At 33.4% G+C, this 26,972-nt stretch overlaps 1 protein-coding gene across 2 annotated transcripts in view; it reads left to right on the top strand.

The window, feature by feature from the left end:
- Positions 1-26,454, top strand: part of Abca5 (ATP binding cassette subfamily A member 5) — a 69,027-nt gene extending 42,573 nt beyond the window's left edge. For both annotated transcript variants that reach the window (XM_048365218.1, XM_048365217.1), the window contains exons 19-39: positions 462-663; positions 2,290-2,459; positions 4,817-4,944; positions 5,317-5,454; positions 8,357-8,470; positions 13,089-13,259; positions 14,829-14,942; positions 15,312-15,446; positions 16,471-16,545; positions 17,180-17,271; positions 17,759-17,885; positions 18,181-18,298; positions 18,393-18,484; positions 19,255-19,430; positions 20,180-20,255; positions 20,380-20,474; positions 21,499-21,618; positions 22,711-22,860; positions 23,419-23,498; positions 25,121-25,176; positions 25,944-26,454. In XM_048365218.1, coding sequence (XP_048221175.1) covers positions 462-663; positions 2,290-2,459; positions 4,817-4,944; positions 5,317-5,454; positions 8,357-8,470; positions 13,089-13,259; positions 14,829-14,942; positions 15,312-15,446; positions 16,471-16,545; positions 17,180-17,271; positions 17,759-17,885; positions 18,181-18,298; positions 18,393-18,484; positions 19,255-19,430; positions 20,180-20,255; positions 20,380-20,474; positions 21,499-21,618; positions 22,711-22,860; positions 23,419-23,498; positions 25,121-25,176; positions 25,944-26,051 — 2,537 coding nt within the window. In that variant the 3' untranslated portion in view covers positions 26,052-26,454. The remainder of the gene's footprint in view (positions 1-461; positions 664-2,289; positions 2,460-4,816; positions 4,945-5,316; positions 5,455-8,356; positions 8,471-13,088; positions 13,260-14,828; positions 14,943-15,311; positions 15,447-16,470; positions 16,546-17,179; positions 17,272-17,758; positions 17,886-18,180; positions 18,299-18,392; positions 18,485-19,254; positions 19,431-20,179; positions 20,256-20,379; positions 20,475-21,498; positions 21,619-22,710; positions 22,861-23,418; positions 23,499-25,120; positions 25,177-25,943) is intronic.
- Positions 26,455-26,972: the final 518 nt, after the last annotated feature.

The following is a 26,972-nucleotide window of genomic DNA, read 5'->3' as shown; positions in this document are numbered from 1 at the left end:
GGTTGGTGAAATCATATAGTTATCTCCTTTGCATCTGGCTTCTTTCACTCAGTATTGTGTGTATGATATTTAAACCACATTGTTATATGTAGCTAAACAGTCACTTGTTCAGTTTTTTTGTCTCATGTCATTCTGTTACAGGCATACTATTATCCACCTGTTGACAGATGATTCTTTCTATGAGAATTTTGAGTAGTGCTCTACTATGATCATTCTTGTATGTGTGTTTTGGTGAACCCTTTATCTCCTTTGTCTCTATTGGGTTGATACCTAATAAGCCCACTGTATCATCAGTTATGCAATATATTAAACTTTAATAGGTAGTAAACTATAAATGCATTCTGTAGGTTCAACATCACTGCCACATGTGTGTTTCTTTAAAATTGACATTTTTAAAAAAGGTTATTGTGTTTGTTAAGGAATTTACCACAGTTTTCTTCTTGTTTTGTTTTGGCACATAGATTATAGTGTATTTACACAGCAGCCACCAGAGGAAGAAATGGATTCAAAATCTTTTGATGAAGTGGAACAGAGCTTACTTATTCTTTCTGAAACCAAAGCTTCTCTAGTGAATACCATGAGTCTTTGGAAACATCAGATGTCTACAATAGCAAAGTTTCATTTCCTTAACTTGAAGCGTGAAAGTAAATCAGTGAGATCAGTGTAAGTATAATTATCATTCTTCTACCTAAGAATTTGACCTCCCCCTTTTATTCTTTTTATTTATTTATTTATTTTTTTGGCCAGTCCTGGGCCTTGGACTCAGGGCCTGAGCACTGTCCCTGGCTTCTTCCCGCTCAAGGCTAGCACTCTGCCACTTGAGCCACAGCGCCGCTTCTGGCCGTTTTCTGTATATGTGGTGCTGGGGAATCGAACCTAGGGCCTCGTGTATCCGAGGCAGGCACTCTTGCCACTAGGCTATATCCCCAGCCCCCCCCCCTTTTATTCTTTGAGGTGATTGAACTCATTAACTTTTGTATTACATTAGTTGATTTTTATAACAGCTTTTTGTATGTAGCAGAAAAGGTTTTATTTCTCTGTACCAGATGGAGAAATTAAAATATAAAGACTACATAACTAATAGATCTGGGATTAAAATGGATATTATCCACTTAATTTTAAGTCTGTCATCACCCTACCTTCTTAGGATTTTAACAGACTTATTGGAAATAATATTTTCTACTTTCATTTACGATATACTTACTATACACAATTAATATACACAATATACACAAAATGGTAGTAAAAAACCCTTAATAATCAAGAATGAGTATTGCTATATTCTTGAATTAGGTTGAATTTATTTGCTTTTTTGACTCAGTTCATTCAGCATCAAAAGTAAATCAGTTATTTCATTTCTGTCAGTGTTACTGAAAGAAAAATGTTTATTTAAATCCATTTACTCTCTGGAAAACAACACAGTATACTAGCTCAGACTGGTACAGTAAGATAACACAGATTAGGTAGTTTAAATAACAGAGATTTCTTTTCTTTTTTCTTTTTTTTAAGCTATGAGTTTAGAGGCTGGAAGTCTGAGACCAGAGCCAGAATATGAAAGCTGTCTTCTTGCCTAGCAGACAAGTTCCAGTTCACTGTGTGCCTATGTGACTTTTGCATTCCTCGCTGTCTCTTTCATCACTAGGAATGTGATGATCTAAGCTCTTCCAATATTTGTGATGCTTAATTGCATATAATGAAGGGCAGTAGGTATTATAGTATATGAAGGGAGCAGTGGAAGTTCATGTAATTAAATTGTCACTAGGTTACAATCTCAGAGACTCAGAATTTTACTGTACTTTTATTTTTTTCACTGTTATATATTTTTATCAGTATATAGAAAATGCTTACAATAGAGACTGAACAGGAAAAAGTTCCTTCAAGAGTATAGAAATAAGTATTTGTAAGTAAGTCTAGTTCTTTAATAATTATAAATACGTTTATATACCCTATAGTAATTTAATGGTGACTCTGATCTCAAATATACTTTCATAACGTTTTTCCTTTTTTTTGCCTTGACTTTTGTAGGTTTTTAGCTTTGTCACCCAATATTGGCTTTCTTTTCAGTATTGTCCTAAAGTCATTTTTTGGGAGTAGACTTTTTAACTAATTTTTCTTTCTTTTTTTTTCTTCTGAGGGAGAGATTTGTTTTGTTCTTTGGTTTTTTCAATAATAATAATAATAATAATAATAATAATTTTTTACCTATTTAGGGTTTAAATCTATACCAATGCCAAAGAAGATTATATTTGTATGTTAATGTACCTCAATCTCTATATTATCTTTTTTCAGGTTGCTTCTGCTTTTAATATTTTTTGCAGTTCAGATTTTTATGTTTTTGGTACATCACTCTTTTAAAAATGCTGTGGTTCCCATCAAACTTGTTCCAGAGTTATATTTACTGAGGCCTGGAGAGAAACCCCATAAGTACAAAACAAGCCTGCTTCTTCAAAATTCTACTGGTGAGAGTGTGTGAAGGTCTGTGAATGTGTGTTGGTTGGAGCATAGGGTGGAGGGGTAAATGCAATTCAGGGATTTGGAATTAGAAATATATTCAAGGTAAAGGCATGATCAGTTAACTTGAAAAAATGACACGTTTAGCTTACTGATGTTGAACATGATATATTACATAAATGAAATTTTGGCTAATGTGTAATTGATATATTTTTTTAAAAATCATAGTTTATACTGCCTGTGATCATTAAATTCTCTCTGAAAAGAAACAACTTTCTTGTTTTATATCAGTTAATGATAAGCAAAATTGAGATAAATTCTTTGAGTTACAGTGTATAATATATGCGCTTATATATTTACGTAGATATGTTTAAATCATTGTATTTAAAGAACTAGGTAAACTAAGAATAAATTTACATGTATATCTATAATTAAATATATTAAATTTGTAATTGATACTTTCGGTTTTTCTCTTTGTTTTCTTATTACCTAATGGTCAAATGTAGAAGAAGTTATACTTAAGAAACTAAAATAGGATTATAATTCTCAAAATATTAAGACAATTCAAAATTTCATGTATGATCAGTTGTACTACACCTTCCATCTATATAGATAGGTTATAATTTTAAGTTAAAGTCTTGAAAGGATTATAAATCATTTTTCAAATCATTACTATTAAATTCTGGTGATAAATATATTACATGATCTTCATATTTTTCTATGGAAGATGCACATAAAGCAGACATTTCTCATGAACATAAAATAGGATATTCTGAATTTTCTTCTTTCATTTAGAATACATATACAATATAACCTATGTGTATATATACATATATACATATATATCACATTTTCTTGATATAGTCATCCATTGAAGGTCATCTGGGCTGATTCCATATCTTGGCTATGGTGACTAGTGCTTCAATGAACATGGTTTTGCTGGTGGTTTTACTGTAAACCCGGTTTGTGGTCTTTTGGATAAATACCCAGGAATGGAACATTTAGAATTTGGGGGGAATTGAACCCAGGGCTTTATGTATACGAGGCAAGCACTCTTTGCCACTAGGCCATATCCCCAGCCTAGAATTTTTGACTTCAGTTTTAATGTACATTTTATGAGTTAAAATATAACTGTTTGTGGAAATCCCATCCTTTGAAGTTTTCAAAGTGTGTCTAGGAAATTGCATGTATATTTCCATTCTATTTCATTTATAGAATTTCTAATATTTTCAACATTTGTTTTTTTTCCCTAATTCTTTGGTGTTCTTTCTTAAACTTTCTTGCTTATGTGTATCATATTTTATTTGGCTCTATTGCTGATCCAAAGGAAACCACTTTTTCTCTAGGAATCACTGTATTCTATGAGTAGATATATAATGGAGGATTTCTTAGCCTCCGTGCTGTGCCTAAGTGAGATAGGTACTTCAGTTGTAGTAAGCTCTGTCTTTGGACTGTATAGCCACTCTGGCACACTTGAGATAAAAGATGAGTTAAAGAACTAGATTAGGAGTAAATGTAATATCACACTGTGTACCTGAAAGTACCATGTTCATCCATGTTCGTGATATCCAAGTTTAGTGATATGAGTAGTCCACTCTGTCATGCTAAAGAAAAAAATGGTTAATGATATATTCTTCTTATGATTTGGAATTCTCTCAGTCATATTTGTCCTTCTTAGACCCTCATTTTTGTGGTAATAGTAGGTTCTTGTCTTCATTAGGCATTTAGTATAGATTTAAACCCCAGACAAGATTCAAAATTTCTCTTAGGCTTAAGGCCCTTTAGAGAATATTCATATTGTCTTGATTAAGTGAATATTTTGACTTAGTTACAGCCATTGACATTTTATAAAATTTGTCTGCTCAAAGCATACAGCATTTCTTTAGGAAGTGATACTTTTACACCCTCGTCTGTACCTGTGTACAGGTTATCTTGTTACCTAAAATTGCAAAGTAGGCTTTTTAAACCAAATATCAATGTCATTAACAAGTGTAGTGGCAGATGAAATACTCATAATTATTATTGCATGCACACATATGCCATGTATGCATTCATGAATGTATCCATTTTGATTTATATATTTAGTCATGTAATTCTTATGACTGCCGTATAGATAAGGTAGATATACTTATTGTCTGTACTTTACAAAAGAGGTCCAGAGCATTGAGGTAACTTCCTGACAGGCAGATAGTGTAATTAGTATAATTTGGATCCATATCCAGGTTGATTGGCTTGAGAACTCATGCTCTTAGTTATTTATTAGCTGTTGAAGAAAAAATATTTCTATAGTTGTCTTTACAGTGTTATTAAAAGTCTGTGCTCCCTATTTAAACTGATTCTTTATTTCTTTATCTTCTAATTCTAGACTCAGATATCAGTGATGTTATTAACTTTTTCACATACCAGGACATAATTGTGACAATGTTTAATGACAGTGACTATGTATCTGCTGCTCCCCATAGTGCAGCTTTAAATGTGGTGCATTCAGAAAAGGTAAAGAGTATTGCATGCAACTGAATATCCCCTTAAGAGTTATAAAGATTCAGATATTTCTTCAAAATTAATCACTTTCTGAACTGACTTCATTAGTTGGAATTTAGAATCTACTTTTAGAAATAACTAGCCTTATTTGTGGTATATTATATGTATTTATTTATTGTCACAAAGGAATTTAATTTTTATTTATCAGATATCTCGACATTGCAAGTCAGGTTATCTTTAACTGCCATTGGAATAGTTTGGTGATTTGTTGAAGTAACTTTTATATATAGTAAATGAGAATTAGGTTTGTTGACAGTTGATATATGACAAGAACATAACCACTTCCTTTTATTTCAAGTATGTAATAACTTTTCTATTATATAGGACTATGTTTTCACAGCTATTTTCAACAGTACTATGGTTTATTCTTTACCGGTATTGATGAATATTATCAGTAACTACTACCTTTATCATTTAAATGTGACTGAAACTATTCGGGTCTGGAATACCCCATTCTTTCAGGTAAGCTAGCATGCACATAGGTATAATTCATCTTCCAATATCTCCTAACCTTAAAACTTGAATGGGTAATGGTTTATATCAAGGTTTAGAAATATCCAGGATTGGTTTGGTTTAAGGTTTGGTGTGGTTTAAGGTTTAGAAATGTAATTTGTGTGTGTGTGTGTGTGTGTGTGTGTGTGTGTAACATAATGATTTTTATGTATTAATAGAAATAATTAGGATATTTTAAAATATTTTTTATTTGAAATCTGGATACTGAGGAGCTATGGAAAAAAACCTTGAGAATTCACATAGACCACCTTTTTTATTCTGTGTAGGACAGTTTAATGGATGGTTAATAACAAGATCAACTTCATTGTCTTAAATATTCAGAAAAATACTTACCGTTATTTCCCTAATAGTCCTTTTATTTTTTTTACAGTATACTGAAAATAAATAGGCAAATATTTATGACATTTTCTATTTCCTATTACCGTAATTTTTACAGTCTTATTGAAATAAATTTTTATTAAATTATATAATGCATACAGATAAGTTGTTTTTATTATGTTCATGGAACTTTACAACCATTGCCACAATTTTAGGAATTTTATTACCCTTCCCCAATCCTTGCACTTATTAGTAAATCCTCCTTCCTCCCATAGCTAACCCCTTGGAAACTACTACTCTACTTTCTGTCTCTATGGACTGATTTATTCTGATCATTTTATGTAAATGGAGTCATAGCATGTAATCATTTTTCTGCCTTCTAGTATCATACATGTGCAGCATGTATCAGTACTTGGCTTTGTTTTACTACCTAGCAGTATTTCATTGTACAGACTATCTGGAGTGTATGTGGAACCCTTCTGTTTATCCATTATCTTTGGATAGACATTTGCATTATTTCTACCTTATGGTTTATGAATAATGATATGTACTTTCAAATATAAGTTTTTGTAAAAGAGTATGTTTTTACTTTTCTTGATGGTATATTTTGGGTAGAATTGCTAGATTATAGTAACTCTAACACTTTGTGGAAATATCAAACTGTTTTTCAAAGTAATTACATTTTCCATTCCCATTAGCAGCCTCATTTTTTTTTCCTAATGGCTGACACATTTGAGAGTCATTTCATTTGTTTGTATGTTCTTTGCAAAATGTCTATTCAGATCCTTGCCCATTTTTAATTGGATTGTTTATCTTTTTATGACTGGGTTGGAGTTTGTACATATTCTGTGTACATGGCCCTCATCAGACACCTTGTCCCCATCTTCAGGTCCCTTTGAAGTACAGTTGTTCCACGTTGATGAAATTTTATTTCCTTTTTTCTTTTATTGTTTTCCCATTGGTGTCATAGAAGAAATCTGCCCAGTTTTAAAATGGGGGCTTATTTCTTCATTTTCATTAAGTGTTTCATAGTGTTAGGACTTCAGTTTTGATATATGATCCATTTGCAGTTAATTCCTAACTTACTTCTTTTGGCTATGGAAACCTAGTTGCCAGCCAAGTATGGTGGTATACCCATGTAATCCTAGTACACAGAAGGCTGTAGTAAGAAAATCATGAGATCAAGACCAGTTTGGACTACTTAGCAAGTTCTCTACTAAGCCTAAACTGTGTAGTGAGACAAAAGCTGAGAATAGGTCAGTGATAGAAGTGCTTGTCTAACATGTGCAAGGCACTTAGCTTGAATCCAACCATTGCAATATAGTAGTAGTAATAATAATGACAACAACAAATAAATATAAGAGAAGGGATAATCAGTATCTTAGGAAGCAAGAGTAGTGGTAGGTGGATTCTAAAAAATGGAAACAGTCATTTTCACTTTTAACCTATTGATTATCAGGATAATGAATATCTTAGGAAGCAAGAGTATTAGGGGGATTCTAAAAAATGGAAACAGTCATTTTCAGTTTTAACCTATTGATTATCCTGTGGCATTTTCTCGGTAGGATTTAATAAGCTTTTTGAATCTAGAGAAATTTGTGGGTAAGAAATAAATACTTGTGAGTCACCAGTACATAGATGCTGCTGAAATGGCCAAAGTTATAGATCTTTTCTAGCCATTTTTAAATTGTAAACTACTGCAAAGATCACATGTCATAAATCAAGAAATTGACCTATTTTCAAGTAGCAAATTCAGGAGACTAGGTTTAAGACTATTTCCATGGGATGATTCTATGGACGGATGTGGTAGGTCAAGATGACTGCTAGACACAACGTTGGGTTCCAGTGCAGAGTGTATTCTCTTCACCATGAATTTATGTTCTTATAGCGTTAGGGTAGAAAAATGACCACCGTGATGGTGGTAATGGGTAATATAGTACCCTTGCTTTCAGGTAAACTGCATTTGGAATGCCAGCTAGTTGCTGAATTGTCTGGGGAAGTTAGTTAACTCTACTGTGATCCTGGGGTGACACGTAAGAGTTAAAAGTCTAGACTACCTTGGAGAAGCTCCTGGTGTCATAAGAAACTGAGCCTCAGATACAGGTTTTCCTAAGGGAGAGAAGAAGGGCTCAAGATTCCAGCTGGCACAGTCTGAACAACTAATAAATGGGCAATAATAATCATATTATATATTGTGTAGTACCACAGGTTTACATGTAATTGCCTATAATATATACAATTGTTCTAAGTGAAGTTAGTGAAGCTTAATTTATACACCAGATTGTTCTGTGTTACTTTTCAGTTAATAAGAAAGTGTACGATGATCTTTTTTAGGATCACATGGTTATTTAATTAATTATTAGCAGAGCTGGTACTCTAGTCAACTACTACCTATTAATAGACCTGACCCTATTCTTTTATATAGACTGTGCCTGACATTGATATCCTTCAGAGGTTTTGATACTTTTAGGATGTACTAAGGTAATATAAAGAGATTGTCAGTTCCATTTCTTATTCTGTGGTTGTCTTTCAGGAAATTACTGACATCGTGTTTAAGATTGAGCTGTATTTTCAAGCAGCTCTGCTTGGAATTATTGTTACTGCAATGCCTCCTTACTTTGCAATGGAAAATGCAGAGAATCATAAGGTAATGACTAAAAAAATGGTACAGTTTGCCATATGAAATATGAAAAAATAACATGCATGATTGCATATCTTAAGTTTCATTATTATTTCAGGGTAAGTAAATGTAGTATAAATATATTTACTGTTATATTGCTATGATAGTTGTTACTTAAGTGCTTGCTAAGTGCCTTAAAAACTGTGTCCTCTACCCTTAAAACATTGTGAGGTAAGTTCCATTCCTCTACTTGGTAGTTGAGAAAATCACGGATGAATGTTTGTATTAACTTGCACAGGTTGATTGAGACTGCTTAAATAAGTCGATCTGGGAGTTGACTATACTACGTACGTTCTTAACTGTCATACTAACCTCCCCTCCCCACTATCATTTAGTAAACTTAGTAAATGAATGTACAGAGCACTTGATTCATAGTCATGAAAACAAATAGATGAAAAATGATTATCCAGGAGTGATTGTAACCTGTGCAGAGTTCCTCTGATATTCCTGATTTTCCTATTCTTCATCCTTGTCGTCCACACTTCCCTGTACTGAAATTGTATTTAACTCCTTTAGTTAAAATTCCAACCTTTTAATGAAAGATCTTACCCAGAAGCAAGTTTATCTAATTATCTTATAGAATATGAAGACTAACTCATTTGAAAATTTTGATAAATTTAGTAAATTTATGTCATAATTCATTTTAATAATTCGAATCTACTTTAATATAATTTTTACTGAAAATTTGTTTAGCATGGAAGTAATGCATGGGTCTCAGATTTAAGAAAAAAGTATCTACTAGATACATTTATTGTAGTGATATAGAAAATACCAAAAAGTATAAAGATGGTAAAAATCATTAACCCACCACATAATGCTAAAAGTTTTTTTTAAATTTTAAGTGTTTGTAAATTAAGCTATGAAATGACAAGAGATTTATTTTTATTGCAAAGGTGATATACAGAGGGGTTACAGTTACATAAGTCAGGGAATGAATACATATCTTTTTTAACAGTGTTAACTTTTCTCTTGTTTTCTCCCTTTTTTTCTCTCTTGACCTTCCTTCCCCACAAGTGGTGTAGTTCATTTTCAGCATGTCTCATGAGTATCACTGTTGCATTAGTTTACCCTTTGTCCACCATTTCTTTGCTCCCCTTTATCCTCCTCAAAACAGATTTTTATTACTACAAAGAAGGAGAACCATGCAACATCTGTTTGTTTAAAATATTTTTTCCAAGTCCTTTCTTTCCATTTCCTTATGAATGGGCATAGAAGTTTGCAAAGTATTCTCTTAGAATGTTCTGAATCTTTCTTGCTTCTGTCATGATGTCCCCGTTTGTATCTACTTTTATTTATTTGGGTGTATTCTCTCTTTTTTTTTTAGGTCAGATTTACTAAGCATCTGTCAATTTTGTTAAGTTTTTCAAGAACCAACTTTTGTCCATAAACATTTGAATTTTGGTTTTGATCTCTTCATTGACCCACTGATCATTGAACAATATGTTGTTGAATGCCTCCATGAGTTTCTGTGATGGCCTTGGGTGTTGAATTTTCTGTGATGGCTTTTGGTGTTGAGCTCTAATTTTATTCCAGGATGCAGGGAATAATTTCAATTTTTAAAAAATTTTCCCAAAGTTGCTTTGTGACCTAAAATATTATCTATTTTGGAGAATGTTCCATGTGCTTGCTGTTGAGAAGAATGTCTGATGCTTCTGACTGAAATATTGGTCAAGCAGTTATTTAGGTATGAAGTTTCTCTGTTGAGGTTTTGCCTGGATGATCTATCTTTGGGAGACAGTGATATGTTGAAGTCACCAGCAGTCATTGTGTTTAGATCCATGTGTACTTTAAGGATACGTAGTATTTCTTGGATGAAATTATGCGTCCCGGCATTTATCTGGTTCTCTGGTAAGGGGCATTATTTTCTCTGCCAAAATCATGTTCTTGTTGGTTTTCTATATGTAGGACTTTTAAAAAAAGTATTTTCTAAAATTCTGGTTTGGTGGAGATACATGTTTCAGTTTTTGTTTTTGTTGTTGTTGTTGATATTGAATGTTTTTATTTGTCCTTGGCTCATGAAGGAGGGCTTTGCTAGGTACAGTATTCTTGGTTAGTAATTGTTTGCCTTTAAGGTATAGATTCAGGCTCTCCTTGCTTTCATGGTTTCAGCTGAGAAATCTGTAGTTATTCTGGTTGGTTTTCTTTTATAAGTAATCAATCTTTTTTCTCTGACAGCTTTAAGGTTCCTTTTTTGAGTCTCTGTTGAGCCTGTATGGATTACAGTGTGTCAGTGGGATACTCTTTTCTGGTCTGGTCTGTTTGAAGTTCTAAATGCTTCTTGTATGTTTATGGCCTCATTGTTTTGGATGTTTGGGAAGTTCTCTGCTAGAATTCTGTTAAATGTGTTTCCCCGTCCCTTTATTTTCCTTCTCTTCGTATTCCTCAAAATCCATCATTCTTAAATTATGTCTTCTGATATATACTAGAAGTTCTTGCAAGCTCCTTTCTTGTTCCTTGGATTTGTTTGGAATAATTGTCTCCTCTTTATTAAATCTAATTTGTCCTTGATCCTGAGACACTCTGTCTTCTACTGTCAAGACTTTGTTTTTTTAATGTATCATTTTTGATGGCTTCTGTCTCTTTTTTGAAGTTTTCTCTTAGGTCTTATATGGCTTTCTTTACTTCCTTGATTTGTTTTATCTGTGTCTTTTCTCATATTCTTTAGCTGGGTGGATGTTTTTTCATTGGACTCCATTTCCCTCTCTTGGAATTCATTTAGCTTTCTGTTTGTGGGCTCATGAATTCCTTTAATAACCATTGGTTTGTCTCATTGTACTCACAAATTGCCTTGTGTAGGCTTTCTACTTTTTCAGCAAACATTTTTATCAGCAATGTTTTAAAAGCATTTTGAGAACCGTCTTTTAGATCCTTCATATTCTGCTCTACTGCTTGGTTATTTTCTGTGAGAATTAAGATTCCTTGACTTGCCATGCTACTTGTGTTTCTGCCCATTTAAAAACTCTTTTAGAGATTTATTTTCATTGTGAGTACAGGTACACTGAGATCCAAGTACTTTTTGTTCATTTTATCCCAATGATAATCTTGCCAAATTCTAGTGTGGTATCACAAGTACTGATCCTGGCACAGTTGAGTACTGAGATTGTTCTTTTGTTGATTGCTCTTTTGTAGACATATAACTCTACTACACTCTTCTAACTGACCTCTAAAGGAGGTTTGGTGACAATCTTTTCTCTCTTATACTAACTTTGATATTTCTTAAGTAAGTAGGAGATTCCATCATAGTTTCTTTGGGATTACCTTTTTCACTTCTTGTAACCCTTAATGCTTTTAAAATTTGTGTGTGTGTGAATAGCACATTCTTTTTCATTGTACAGTAGTATTTCAGGGTATAGCTATGCTGCAGTTTGTTAAACTATTTGTTGTGGAACGTCTATGATATTTGCCACTTTCACTATTATAAATTAAGTTGCTATGAATATTTGCATACAGGAGTTAGGGTGAACATGAATTTTCACTTCTCTAGAATAAAAGCTCAGTAAAGTTTAAATAATAGTTTTACGTTTAGTTTGATAAGAAATAGCCAAATTATTTCTGAACTACTTTATATTTCTACCAGCAATGTGTGAATGACCAAAGCCAAAGTAATTGTATTGACTTGGCTTATGTTTCCATACTTGTATTGGATATAGACATATGTCTGACATTTCTGTAATTCATTGAACAATAAATATGTTGATTTCCCTTTTTCATAGCCTCTTTATTTCTAGGTTCCTTTGGAACCATGAATTTCTTTATTTCTTCATTTCCTTTGCCTGCTTGTTTATTTAACACTTATAATCACTAGAAGTAGAATTTTTTATAAATAGGAAATAAACTGAATAAGATTTTTAGCTATTCAGACTTGTGAATGATTTAAAATTTAAAAGCAAGAGATTGGAAACATCTCATGAGATCTCTTAAATGATCTCCTATGTTAATATAGAAGTCCTATTTATTGTGGTAGTAAGAATGCCTTATACCACCTTATACAAAAGGCTTCCAAGTATATCACCTCTATACAAACTTTCACTTGTAATTTGAAGCCTTATGCAAACACAAACCTAGAGGGTTTGTGGTAAGTTATTAATATTTTAGTTACAGTTTTACTTTTTAAAATGAGAATTTTTTTTCTTATTAAAATACATTTTTCCATCTGTTTTCCACAATTTTGCTTTTTGCTATTTTTGTGAGACAGTCTTGCTTTAGAGTTCCGGTTGACCTGGAACTCACTACGTAGCTTAGGCTGGCCTCAAACCATCCTCTTCCCTCTACCTCTCTATTTCTGAAAATATAGGTGTATGTCACTATGCCTGGGTTCCACAGATTTTCAAAAGCAAGTGAGTTGGCTACTCACTATTCTCACAGACATAATCCTCTGACACCTTTTATAATACTGTATTTTGATTGTTCGAAAATTTTGTTGAAATTGTTACATATCAGGGATAAGTGGAATGAATAGTGTCAGAAACACTTCTACTACTTATACACCTGAATTGTGACTTTTTTGGTTTGTTGATATAAAATTAAAAGCTCTACAATAATTTATTAAATTTCCTAACTCATTTTTCCTTTTTTTTTCTTTCAGATCAAAGCTTATACTCAACTTAAACTTTCAGGTCTTTTGCCATCTGCATATTGGATTGGACAAGCAATTGTTGATATCCCTTTATTTTTTGTTGTTCTCATTTTGATGCTAGGAAGCTTATTTGCATTTCATCATGGATTATATTTTTATGCTGTAAAGTTCCTTGCTGTGGTAAGTTGTTAGGCGTACTCATGCTATTTATAGGGATCCTTTTAAAAAAAGTATATGACATCTGTCTGGTTGAGTAATGTAGACCTGTCTTTTTTAAGAAGGTAGGAGCCAATGTTTATTGGATTATTTGTATGTGCTACCTGTAATCAGGTCAATTTTTATTACTAAAAGTGATTTTTCTTTTTGGCAGTACTGGGGATTGAACTCAGCCTCATGCTTGCTAGGCAGGCAGTGTACTAAGCCAAGCCTATAGCCTAATAATGTGCTCTATTAAAACAGTAACTATTTAAAGACAATTCCTTGCAAGTAATGGTCTTCTTTATATACTTAGTCTTTTTTTTTTGTTGTTGTTATTGTGCCAGTCCTGGGCCTGGGCGCTCTCCCTGAATTTTTTTGCTCAAGATAAAATGGCTAATTGACGTTGGTACTGAAAATATGCTTATCCCTTTTCCCCTGATATAAGCTTGGCACCAGCAGCTTTATGCCTGTAATCTTAGCTGCTCAGGGTGCTGAGATTTGGAGTATCATGGTTCAAAGCCAGCCTGGGCAGAAAAATCCAGACGACTCCATCTCCAGAATAACTAGCAAAAGGATGGCCTGGAAGTGTAGCTGAAGTGATAGAATGCCAGCAGAGCCAGCCAAGTGAGTGTGAGATCTTCCACCATCAAAAAACATTCAAGTAGAAGTCATGCTAATACACAAAGTATGTTACATTAAAATAGTTAATAGTTGGGGCTGGGGATATAGCCTAGTGGCAAGAGTGCCTGCCTCGGATACACGAGGCCCTAGGTTCGATTCCCCAGCACCACATATAGAGAAAACGGCCAGAAGCGGCGCTGTGGCTCAAGTGGCAGAGTGCTAGCCTTGAGCGGGAAGAAGCCAGGGACAGTGCTCAGGCCCTGAGTCCAAGGCCCAGGACTGGCCAAAAAAAAAAAAAAATAGTTAATAGTTGAGAGATATGATTGTAACCAGCCACACTTGCTTTTCATAATAAAATAGTATTACTTGGTATAAGAAGTGAAAATAGGGGCTGGGGATATAGCCTAGTGGCAAGAGTGCCTGCCTCGGATACACGAGGCCCTAGGTTCAATTCCCCAGCACCACATATACAGAAAATGGCCAGAAGCGGCGCTGTGGCTCAAGTGGCAGAGTGCTAGCCTTGAGCGGGAAGAAGCCAGGGACAGTGCTCAGGCCCTGAGTCCAAGGCCCAGGACTGGCCAAAAAAAAAAAAAAAAAAAGAAGTGAAAATAGGACTGACTTGTATATAATGCATAAGCTCAAGTGGGCTTGCCCATGCATGTGATCTCCAGTACTGCCAAAAAGATCTCCCCAAAGTAAACATAGTATTCAAGTGATTAATTCAGTATATTATTATCAAGTTAAAAGCATGGTTTTTATTGACTAAATGAAAATGTGGATAATAACTCTTCAAGTAACCAGTTTCAGGTGTTGACATGATTTGTGGAGGAGTGAAATGTGAAGATTAGCTATTAGCTAATATATTATTTTATGTTATACATTACTAGTAATTTATGTTTTTACAGAAATATGCACATTTCTGATTTGCAGGTTTTTTGCCTTATTGGTTATGTTCCATCAGTTATTCTGTTTACTTACATTGCATCTTTCACCTTTAAGAAAGTTTTAAACACCAAAGAGTTTTGGTCATTTATCTATTCTGTGGTAAGTCACATTTTATATTATTTCAGTTTCTTATTGCAACTTATTTAAAAGGCATGAGTTTTAATGATTATACTCAGTGTGTAAGTGCAGAATGTAGCGAGAGAACTGGTGACATCCTCTTGTGTTTTTGTTTATCTCCCACGTAATCCATTCCAGAAAGGGGGGTTAACTGAAAGTTCTTAATCAGGAGTGTGGCAAAGAGAATGGCTATAAACTATTGGGACCAGCCAGCTGATGCTTCCTGGCTGAGGATTCCTGGCGTTATGTTCCATTAGAATGAAACAGTAAATGCTAAGCTAGCAGTTTACAAGTATGTGTGTATGCAGTTTTTAAACCTTGCTTACTTGTTTTCTCATTGTTTTTCTTCAGACAGCATTGACTTGTATTGTAATCACTGAAATAACCTTCTTCATGGGGTATACAGTAACGGCTGTTTTTCATTACACCTTTTGTATAGCCATTCCAATCTATCCACTTCTGGGTTGCCTCATTTCTTTCATAAAGGTAAGTTCTACATACTTTAATATTATGAAAGTATAAGTACATATTATGTGATGTTTGAGATATTAGTTCTTATACTAAATATGTAAAATGTGTCAAGTTAACTGTTAGTACTTGAATAGCTATAATTTAGCAATTTAAAGTAATCATGGATCTTTTCAAATACATCTAGATAGAGATTGTCCAAAGAGAAGCATTTTTTCCATATGTGTCCGTTCATGCTTAGAATGATGTAGATAGATAAGCACAAGTATGATCTGATGTAACCCAGTGTTTGTTTTTAGGGGTTTTTTCAAGCATCAAATAATGTGTAATACTACAAAGGGATAAGAGAAAATAAAGAGCAGTCATGAGTCTTGACATCAAGACTTGGACACTGTCCCTTAGTTTTGTTTTTTTTTTGGCCAGTCCTAGGCCGTGAACTCAGGGCCTGAGCACTGTCCCTGGCTTCTTTTTTGCTCAAGGCTAGCACTCTGCCACTTGAGCCACAGCGCCACTTCTGGCCATTTTCTGTATATGTGGTGCTGAGGAATCGAACCCAGGGCCTCATGTATATGAGGCAAGCACTCTTGCCACTAGGCCATATTCCCAGCCCCTGTCCCTTAGTTTTTGATCAATGTTAGTACTTCCATTTTTCTGGTAGTTAAATGGAGATAAGCGTCTCACAAACTTTCCTTCCTTGACTGACTTCGAATTGCAATCTTCAGATCTCAGTCTCCTGAGTGGCTAGGATTATATTAGTCATGAGCCACTGGTGCCTAGCAGATTCTTACTTTAGGATTATTGATTACTATTTACTACTCAACTCCATTTTGTTGTTTTTTTTCCACCAGCATATATTTAATTTATATCTGCTATCATATATTTGTGGCAAGAAAAATTTCATTTAGATTCAAAATATAGCTTATTACTGGGTATGGCTACCTAACTTTTGAAGAGTATGGACTTGCTGAAAATGTTTTTTTTTTACATTAATCCAAATGTTTCCATATATATAGTATACACAATTAAAAATGTTTTGTTTTAGGTTTCTTGGAAGACATTACCAAAGCATGAGAATACTTTCAATCCATGGGACAGGCTTTTAGTAGCTGTTATAATGGTAAGAACAAACAGTGGTTTTGTATATGAGTATGCTACCTTAAGAATGACTAGTTTGTCTGGTTTTAGTTATATTTGTTTTTATCTGTTGCATAAAAAACAAGGTACCTAAGAAGTATGTTATTACTGCCTAGTCTGCATTTCACTGATAATAGCTTTCATTTACTATGTCCACTTTAATATACCTAGCATTTTCACATTATAAATTCTGTTTAATTACAATTCTGTCCTTCATAAAGGCAAAAGCAAAGCTTTTGTGTTTGATTGTATCATATGAAATTGGTAACAAATGAACATTACAGAGGTAGAAAATGTGTGAAGAATAATTTTATTAAAACTAAATTTAGTTTGTATTAAAATTTAGGACTGGATATAGTTCAGTGGTAGAGCATGTGCTTACGTATGGGAGGTTGTGGGGTTAATCCAAAGCACCAAACTGAAACAAAACCCCAACCCAGAATATTTTTAATTATAGTTATCATAGTCATAGCAAACATAAAATGATTCTGATTCACATTTTTCTTGGTGATGGTAAGGAATCTGATGTATGTTTTCTTGGTATTCTTGGCACATGGGTTAATTAAAACGCACTTTAGTCATATTCAATCATGGACTGTTACATGCTTTTCTTTTAGCCTTACCTTCAGTGTATTCTGTGGATTTTCCTTCTGCAATATTATGAGAAAAAACATGGAGGCAGATCAATAAGAAAGGATCCCTTTTTCAGGTTAGCTGTTGTTTTTTTCTCCCCTTAATGTTCTTCTTTATTATCTACACAATTATGCGGCTCTCAGTATAACAGTTTAAAAAATTGCAGCACTCCAAAGCAAAATTGTACCCATTAACAGTCACTTCTGTCTCCTCATGCTCCTGCATTTAATAACTAGCAAATCTACCTTATCTTTCTTTGAGATTTTCCAATTCTAAAAACATTCCATGCAACTGGAATTATATAATTATACTGTCTAAGCATGTATTTTGCCATCTGTCTCTGGGAGGTATCAATTATTATTCAAAGCATTTGATGATGAGTAATGAATAGATTTAGATTATATAATTAAATTGCCCAAAATTCAATGAAAAAAATCTCTTGTAATTTCACCTTTCAGCAATATCCCTTACTTTCATGTTGATGTACTTAAAAATATTTTCTCTCTGTAAGGCTTGAAATTCTTACTATTTTATTTCAAGATCTACTGTCTTTATATACATAGGACCTTTTCCAGGAAGTCCAAAAACAAGAAGTTTCCAGATCCTCCAAACAATGAAGATGAAGATGAAGATGTCAGAGCTGAAAGACTGAAGGTCAAAGAGCTGATGAGTTGCCAATGTTGTGAAGAGGTAATTTAGTGTTTATGGGTAACTTATATTAAATGTAAAAGGAAGTTCCCAGGGTATAGGAATTAGTCTGAAGAATGTTTTTATTTGCACTTGAATCAATCTGAAAAGTCACTCATGGAATAAATGTTTTTATGAGCATGCTTTTTAACAAGTGAGTAATAATGGGTCATAAGTGGAACATTTTTGGTACATTACCTTTAAGTGAAATAATTTTATGATACAGACATGAGGTCTGAACAATGTCATGAAATGATGTTTAACTGTTTTGTGACTCTAAAATTCTCTCCCTTGTTAGAAGCCAGCCATCATGGTCAGCAATTTGCATAAAGAATATGATGACAAGAAAGATTTTCTCCATTCAAGGAAAGTAAAGAAAGTGGCAACTAAATACATCTCGTTCTGTGTGAAAAAAGGTTGGTATTTCTTTTTCCTGAAATAACTTTCAGAAGAGTAATTTCCATTTTCAGTTTGATCTGGATATTGACGTTTTCCTTTCAATTCCTATAGGAGAAATCTTGGGACTATTAGGTCCAAATGGTGCAGGAAAAAGCACAATTATTAATATTTTGGTTGGTGATATTGAGCCAACTTCAGGCCAGGTAAGACATATGTATATATGTGTATGTGTTGGTTTGATACAACTTGCAGTCTTAATTAAAATAAATTAATTCATGGCAGACTAGGATTTTACAGCTTAAGCTTTATGGTTTTACCATTTTTAGTGCAGCTTGATAAATTAATATCTTTTTGTTCTATGAAAATACATATGGTGAAATTTTTACTCACATAGTGCAAATACACATATATGTTGACATTTTTGCTTCTGTAATTATTACATATGTCATTTATTTACTTATTTAATAGGAGAAGCATTTGTATTTTAGGAAATAGGGAAACTAGCCTTCACCTATCTGTTAGTCTGTAACTATAAGACAGTTACTTACCATTAGGTAAAAATTTCACAAAACTATTCTGGCCCTATTTCTCACCTTTTTCCCTTTTAATTTCTTGGAAAATAACAGGCATACTATTTTCTTTTGGATTTGACCTCAGGGGTTTCCTATTTATCTATCTAATTCTTAAGAAATTTAAGTAACTAGATGTCCTTAACTCCTTGCCTCATATGTATGATGCTGAGGACATCTGATCTTTCTAGTTACAAGGGTGACTTCCTTTCCTACTTAGCAATTGGCAATTTAGTCACTGTTTCCAGCTATGTGACTGAACTGCAGCTTAGCTTCCATCATCAGAAAGCAATGGAAATTTAACCTGATAATACTCTAAGGGTTTGAGTTAGTCTACTTCCTACTCCTGTCACAATAGAAATTAAGCAGAAATATTCACTAGAAATTGGTTTGTATTTCCATAGGTATTTCTGGGAGATTATACTCCAGACACAACTGATGATGATAACTACATTAAGTGTATGGGTTACTGTCCTCAGATAAATCCATTGTGGTCAGATATTACATTGCAGGAACATTTTGAAATTTATGGAGCTGTGAAAGGAATGAGTGCCAGTGACATGAAAGAAGTAATAACCCGGTAAAGTAATTGTCTTTGAGTTCCTTTTGTTACTTGGGAAAGTTTACATTTCACTCTTTTCTAACTTCAAAGCTAACATTTATGAATCATTTTCATCAAATATAGTTTTTACTGTATTCTTTACAAAATTGTGATGACAATGAGAAGGCAGTTTTTCTACTTTGAGTTAGAGGTTTAATGTGTCTATGAATTTTTATGGTGTTTTTTTTTTTTCTGGTACTGGAGACCAAATCCCAGAACTTGCATGCTAGCCTAAGCAAGCACTCTTCCACTTGAGCTTCTTCCCCAGTATAGTTATTATTTTACTTTTGCATATAACTTCTTCCTGCTCTTTTTCTGAAGATATCCTCAAAGTGCAATCCGCTTGCCTCTGCCTTAAAAAAAATTAGTATAAGTAGCTGTAGAGAGTAACATTCCATATGTTAGGTTATGAGTAAAATGAATCTTGATCAACATTCCCCTGCAATTGTTCTTCCCCATTTACTCCCTCCCATCCCTCCCCTCAAGTCAATTGCATTTGTTCACCTATCCTTCTGAGTAGCTGTAATTTCAGATATGCACCACTATACTTGTCTGAGAAACATATTTTAAAGTGAATCATTTTATCAAGATGATATAAACTGGAGATTTTTTAAATGTAATTCAGTTTCAACTAAGTAACTTCTAGAAAAAAGTGCCAATAATCATGCAATTTGTATTTACATTTGTGTTTATCATGGTACATCTTTTTTGTATTATTTGTTTTGCAGAATAACAAATGCCCTTGATTTAAAAGAACATCTTCAGAAAACTATAAAGAAACTACCTGCAGGAATTAAGCGAAAGGTACTTTTTAAAAAACTAACTAGTAATGTATCAGTTATATTGTTGAGTGCTGTAATTAATAGTTAATAAGACTTCCTTACAGTGAATCCTTACCCATTCACCTCTCTTTTTCCTTCCCATCTAGTTATGCTTTGCTCTGAGCATGCTTGGGAATCCTCCAGTTACTCTGTTAGATGAACCATCTACAGGTATGGACCCTAAAGCCAAACAGCACATGTGGTGAGTATAGCACTACAAACACTTGACACATACCGCCTTTTGTTAAGCTACAGAGGAAGGAAATACTAACTTTGGGTTTAACTAATAGTTGCATATTAGTTATATGTACATCTTGACTTAAAATTCTATATAACTGACAAAATAGGAATTCAAAATTTAGATTTATACACATTTCCTTAACCTTTTAAACTTTGCCCTATTTACCTTGAAGTGCTTGTAGTATTTTATATATTCCAGAGCAGAAACTAGTATATGGATAATTATTAAAATATGTGATTCTGCTCTCTGAAAAATACTGGTTATTGTTTGTTTATTTATTTTGTGTAGTATTTTATATATTCCAGAGCAGAAACTAGTATATGGATAATTATTAAAATATGTGATTCTACTCTCTGAAAAATACTGGTTATTGTTTGTTTATTTACTTTGTAGTGCTGGGCATTGAAACCAGGGCCTAGCACATGGTCGACAAGTGATCACCTCTGATTTGTACTCCAGCCCACTTATTATACTTTTAGCTCATATAAACATTTGAAATCACAAAATCTCGTTATATTTGACAACTATTTCAAATACCAGGAAAAATAAATTAGAAATATAATATGCAGTGTTAACATTATATATTAATATATATTATATAATGTATAACATATAATTAATATATGGTAATAGCTGTAGCAACTGATATTTGGTAAGTTTTAATGAAATAATTGGTTTTTAATAAAAGTATTATTTGCTGGATGCTGGTGGCTCGCGCCTGTAGTCCTAGATACTTAAGCAGCTGAGAGGATCATGGTTAGAATCCAGTTTGAGCAGAAAAGTCCATGAAACTTTTATCTCCACTAACCCTCCAAAAAAGCTAGTAGAAGATGGGCTCAAGTGGTAGACCACCGGCTTTGAACAAAAGAAGTTCAGGGACGAGAGCTGAATTCAAGTCCCAGTACTGAGACAAACAAAAAAAAACAAAGCATTGTTTTCATTAACAAATATTTGTCCCTCTTTTGGTCTTATTTCTCTTTTGTAGGCGAGCAATTCGAACTGCATTTAAAAACAAAAAGCGGGCTGCTATACTGACTACACATTACATGGAAGAAGCAGAGGCTGTCTGTGACCGAGTGGCTATTATGGTGTCTGGGCAGTTAAGGTAGATGTCTACACAGCATGTCTTTGAGGGAAAGAGAGTGGAGGTGCATTTTAAATTTGGTCCTTTCAAAACTTATTCACTCTATTTTTTTAATATGCACTATTTTCAGTGTTAAAAAGAGGGTTATTAAAACATTTTGAGCCAGTTAATTTCCTTCAGAATTACTTATAAATATGTTAATTTTTTTCAGAAATATGGCTGGCTACTTCAGTTGTAATTGGCAGTAACTTAGCATGTCATTTTAAGGTTTACTACTTATTATTTTTAAAAGTAGTTAGGCATTGTTTTGGATTTATCAGAGTTTATATGTACATAGTGATAGAATGAATGAATGAATGAATGAATGAATGAATCCATAATTAATAAAGGCAGGTGGCAGATTTTTCCTTCCAGAATGATTCTAAATATAAATGTAGATATTACCCACTCAAAAAGGGAAAGTTTAATATCCCCAATCCCATATTTATGCTGCACTTAGATAGATGTTTCTAATATGGAAATGAGATATTTCAACTTAATACTTGAGAAATCTGACAAATACCTTAACTAAGCAACATTGAACACATGTTATCCTTGATATGATTGATATGATATTATTGGATGAGAAGTATAGGTACATGGCTATGTAGTATTGTGTACAACCTATTCTAATCTGGAGAAAAGTATCAGGCAAACTCAAAATGAAGAACATTCCAAAAGAGCATCATACTAGTACTTCTCAAAAATAAGCAGTTATAACAAAGAAATGAGTAAGAAATTGTCACCATTGGAAACTCAGAAATATAACTAATTACAGAATTCTACAACAGAAGAAAGATGCTAGAGGAAAGCATAGCCTCAAGTTTAGTTCATGCTCATGTAATATTGTTGGTTTCTGGATTCTCACAAGTGTAAATAGGGGTATCAAATGAAAATAGTAGGGAAACTTAAACTTGGTAAGACATAAGGGGTACTGGATTATTTCTGCAACTTTGCTGTAAGTGTAAAAGTTTCCTAACATAGTTGTATCTTAAATAAAATGTCAGAGAGTAGTCATTCTTTGAAACTGTTAAGCCATATTATATCTAATCTTTCTTTTAAAAATTACTTTAGATGTATTGGGACAGTGCAACATCTAAAGAGTAAATTTGGAAAAGGCTACTTTTTGGAAATTAAATTAAAAGACTGGATAGAAAACATAGAAATAGATCGCCTTCAAAGAGAAATTCAGTATATTTTCCCAAATGCAAGCCGTCAGGAAAGGTAAAAAAAAAAAAAAACTTTTAAAATGTGCTTATCTTTCTTTATATACCTATAATCATAAAAGGTTATATTAAGGATCACAAAAAAGATCTTTTCAATCACAGGTTGTAACGATATCTATATAAGTCTTACATTAACATATATTTCTTTTTGTTTATTTGTGTTTCTGTTGGTCATGTGGCTTGAACTCAGGGCCTGGGTGCTGCCCTTGAGTTTTCTACTCAAGGCTGGTACTCCACCACTTTGGGCTACTTCCAACATATCTATCATATATCCAATATAGGACTAACAAAATCTGATGAATAAAGTTTTTTATTTAGAGTTATATCTTTAGAGTAGTTAGTCAAAATGCTCAAATACTGTCTTTGATAGAGTTTATTTAATAAGAATGACAGTTATTTTGCTATCCATGGAATTATTCTATCATTTCACACACTTTTAATTTAAATCAATACAAAGAGATTAGTAGAGTTTCATTTTGAATTAAGAAAATTAAACTAGCCTAGAATACAGTAATAGCAGTTTTTGAATTTTTCTCTGTTTTATCTTCATTTTCAGTTTTTCTTCTATTCTGGCTTATAAAATTCCTAAAGAAGATGTTCAGTCTCTTTCGCAGTGTTTTTCTAAGTTGGAAGAAGGTAGGTAGTATTTGGTGATATTGTAAGAGATAGCTCTCAAATTAACAAAATCTTTTGTTTGGAAAGTTTAAAACTAGATAGTTTATTTTGAAACTGTGACACGTAAGAAATAAACTTTTGTTCATTGACTAAGACAGAGATAACAAATGACATCGATTTCATGAAACTCCCATATTCTGATCTAAACCTGAAATGTCTAGTGGACATCATCACAGCTGATCACACTGGAGTCTGTAGGAAGGATTAGCTCGTTTCACAACAGTTCAGTGCAGCAGCCAGGAGCATTATGTTACTGAATCCTTAATTCCTTTTGGGCCATTTAAGTTGCGATGGTATCAGGTCTCTAATGGTAGCAGGACAGAGGAGAGAATTCATAGTGCAAGAAGTAGACACTTAAGTTTTCAAAGAAGTGTGTTGAATTTTAGCATTTAAAAAACACAAGTGGTAGAGGAGCACTGGTGGCTCGTAGTTACAGAAGAGGCTGAGATCTGAGTATCATGGTCCAAAGCCACCTGGGAAGGAAAGTCCTTGAGACGCTTACCTCAAAATTTTAAAAAGCCAGCACAAAAACAGAAATGGATCTGTGGCTCAAGTGGTAGAGCACAAGCCTTGAATGAAAACACTCAGGGACAGTGCTTAGGCCCTTTGTTTAAGCCCCAGGACCAGCACAAAACAACAAAACCACTCTCCCAAGTGGTAGATACAGTAAATATACACTGGTAGCAGTTGAAAGGGGTAAGTTCCTGGCCTGTGCTAGTTTCATATACAGGTTATTTTATAGCATATAAAAGTTGAGAACCAACCTGTATCTATGCATAATGTTCATTGTTAATACCTTTTAAAATAAATATAAAACTTTTTTATTATTCAAGTGCTGAACACAAAATATTTCCCTATATCTTACAATCCCCATAATAGCTATGAACTAATATCTTTTAGCCTAAGAGCTCCAATTAATTACTTTTGGACCTGACTATGCAATTGCATAGTTATGTAAAGTTCCTGCTTTCCTGGTGATTTTATGATTAGAAAGAACAGCTGATCTTCTTAAGAGAAGATGAAGGCAATAATTGTAATAACATTTGTAATTAGATTGCAGAAGGATCTGTAATATAGAAAAACATATCTAATATTCAGAATTTCATTCAAGAACCAAGAACAGGCTACCAGAGTTGTGGAGTGGGAGGTAGGGAGCAGGGATTAAAGGAAAACGTGCTGGGTTGGAAGCATGTCTCAGATGGTAGAGCACCAGCCAATGAGTGAAAGCATCAGATAAGTTTGAGTCATGGTCTCAGATAAAAAAAAAAAAAAAGCAAAGAAAAAATGAAAGAAACGAATAACAGCGATGAGGGTAAAGGACAGAAGGAGGAAAAATCTTAGACATAGTGAAACTAGATGAAAAGACAATCTTACTTAAAAGTGCTTTGGGCTCCAGAGGAGTGGCCAGCATGGGGGAAAGAGTTGGGGAATGTGGGGAATGGGACTGAGCACTGTTTTGGCAGTTTCTGGTTTAAATGAATCATGTACAGAGGCCTTTAAAGCCTTGTTTGCCACCTTAGTAGTTAGTGCCATTTCATTCTTTAAAAATATTGATAAATAAAATACTGCTTTTGTTTTAATAGCTAAACATACTTTTGCCATTGAAGAATACAGTTTCTCTCAAGCAACATTGGAACAGGTACTATACAATTAATTTAAAAATTATTTCACAGCAGAAAGTGTGTAGAGCAACTATTTGGGTTTATTCTGTTGACAAGGGACATAAATTTTGATATTATAGAATTTTTGTAGAATAATTCTTTTGGGGAGCTGTAGTAGAGATTGAATTCAAGGCCTGTGGCTTGAACCACACCCTTAGTCCTTTTTGCTTTAAGTTTAGTTTTCAGAGAGGATCTTGTGCTTTACCTTAGGGTGACTTCAAACTGTCTCTATCTCCCAAGTAACTGGTATTACAGACTTGTACACCACACCCCACTTGAAAAATTTAGGTTCTCCTTTTGCTTTTCTTTGTAGTTTTATTTTTTAAATACTTGGCAAATCATATCTGTATGTATTTATGGGATGCAGTGAACTGTTTTTCTATCTATCATCTATATAATATCAAATAATTGAAGTTAATTTTCATTTTATTACTTTGAATAGCAGAGTTTTCAGCTTGTTAAAGTAATTCATGATGATAATATTTCATATTAAAACATCTAACATTTAAATATTTATTTTTGTACAAACACCACTTGATATATTAACTAGGGAAATAATTTATTAGTCTTCTGAAGAAACACTCATCTTTGCATGTATGTAGTTAAGGGAGATATTCACTTTGAATAGTATTAATGTCAGTCTTTTGGTACTTCTTAGTATAGTTAGACATACCCTTATACCTTTTCTAATTTGGTTAAAAGTTGTTTCAGATATGTAATGCTTTATTCATTTTCTTTCATCTAGGTTTTTGTAGAACTCACCAAAGAGCAAGAGGAAGAAGACAATAGCTGTGGCACTTTAAATAGCACACTTTGGTGGGAAAGAACACAGGAAGACAGAGTAGTATTTTGAGTTTGTGTTGCTGACTTTGATTAATGATGCTGAGCTTACTTCTTCACTTTATTGTAACTTTGGTTTAAAAGTTTATTATTTGAATAATAACTAGAGAAACATGAAAACATTTGGGATTTTCCTAAGCTCTTCATTGATATTTTGTGGTTGTGTATTTTACTTTTCTCTAAATAAAACTGATATATAATTAAGTCAACCTGCATGTTTATATCTTGGAGTATATTGAATGTAGTCTGTATGTCATCCTTTTCATTTTTGGAAAAATAGTGTTTCTGAATTTATGATTTAAAGGAATAGCAATAGAATAATTTCCCTTTAAATAGGTATCTTTGATAATCTGTACTCTTTTTACATAACTATATAATATCCTAGTCCAAATAAAAATGAATATATACCTAATGCATACAGAGGATAAAAGGCATTGTGAAAGTTTTTAATTTTCCCCTTTTAAATTTGGAAAGAAACATATAGTGGAAGTTCTCACCCTTTAAAACCTAATGTGTAGCTGGGTGCTGGTGGCTTATGCCTGTAATCCTAAATACTGAAAGGGCCGAGATCTGAGAATTACAGTTCAAAGCCAGCCTAGGCAGAAAAGCCCTTGAGACCTTATCTCCAATTAACTACCAGAAAACTGGAAGTGGATCTGTGGCTTGAAGATGTAAAGCACTAGCCTTGAGCCAAAGCGCTCAGGGGCAATCCCCAGTCCCTGGGTTCAAGCCCCAGGACCACTCAACCCCACCCCCTCCAAAAAAATCCTATGTGTAGGCCACAAAATTCTCAATGTAGCAAGCTGAGAAAAATAACATTTACTAGGTGGCAGTTGTCAGTCAGAATGCATGAAGTGAAACCTTGTTCTAGTAGGTGATTTTACATTAGGTATTAGAAGTTACATTTCTTTTGCTTATAGTAAAGTTAATAGGT

This window comes from Perognathus longimembris, chromosome 17 (genome assembly GCF_023159225.1).
Source record: "Perognathus longimembris pacificus isolate PPM17 chromosome 17, ASM2315922v1, whole genome shotgun sequence".
NCBI classification, from domain to species: Eukaryota; Metazoa; Chordata; class Mammalia; order Rodentia; family Heteromyidae; genus Perognathus; species Perognathus longimembris.
The sequence above is the reverse complement of the archived record's forward strand: the minus strand, read 5'-3'. Positions and strand labels throughout refer to the sequence as shown.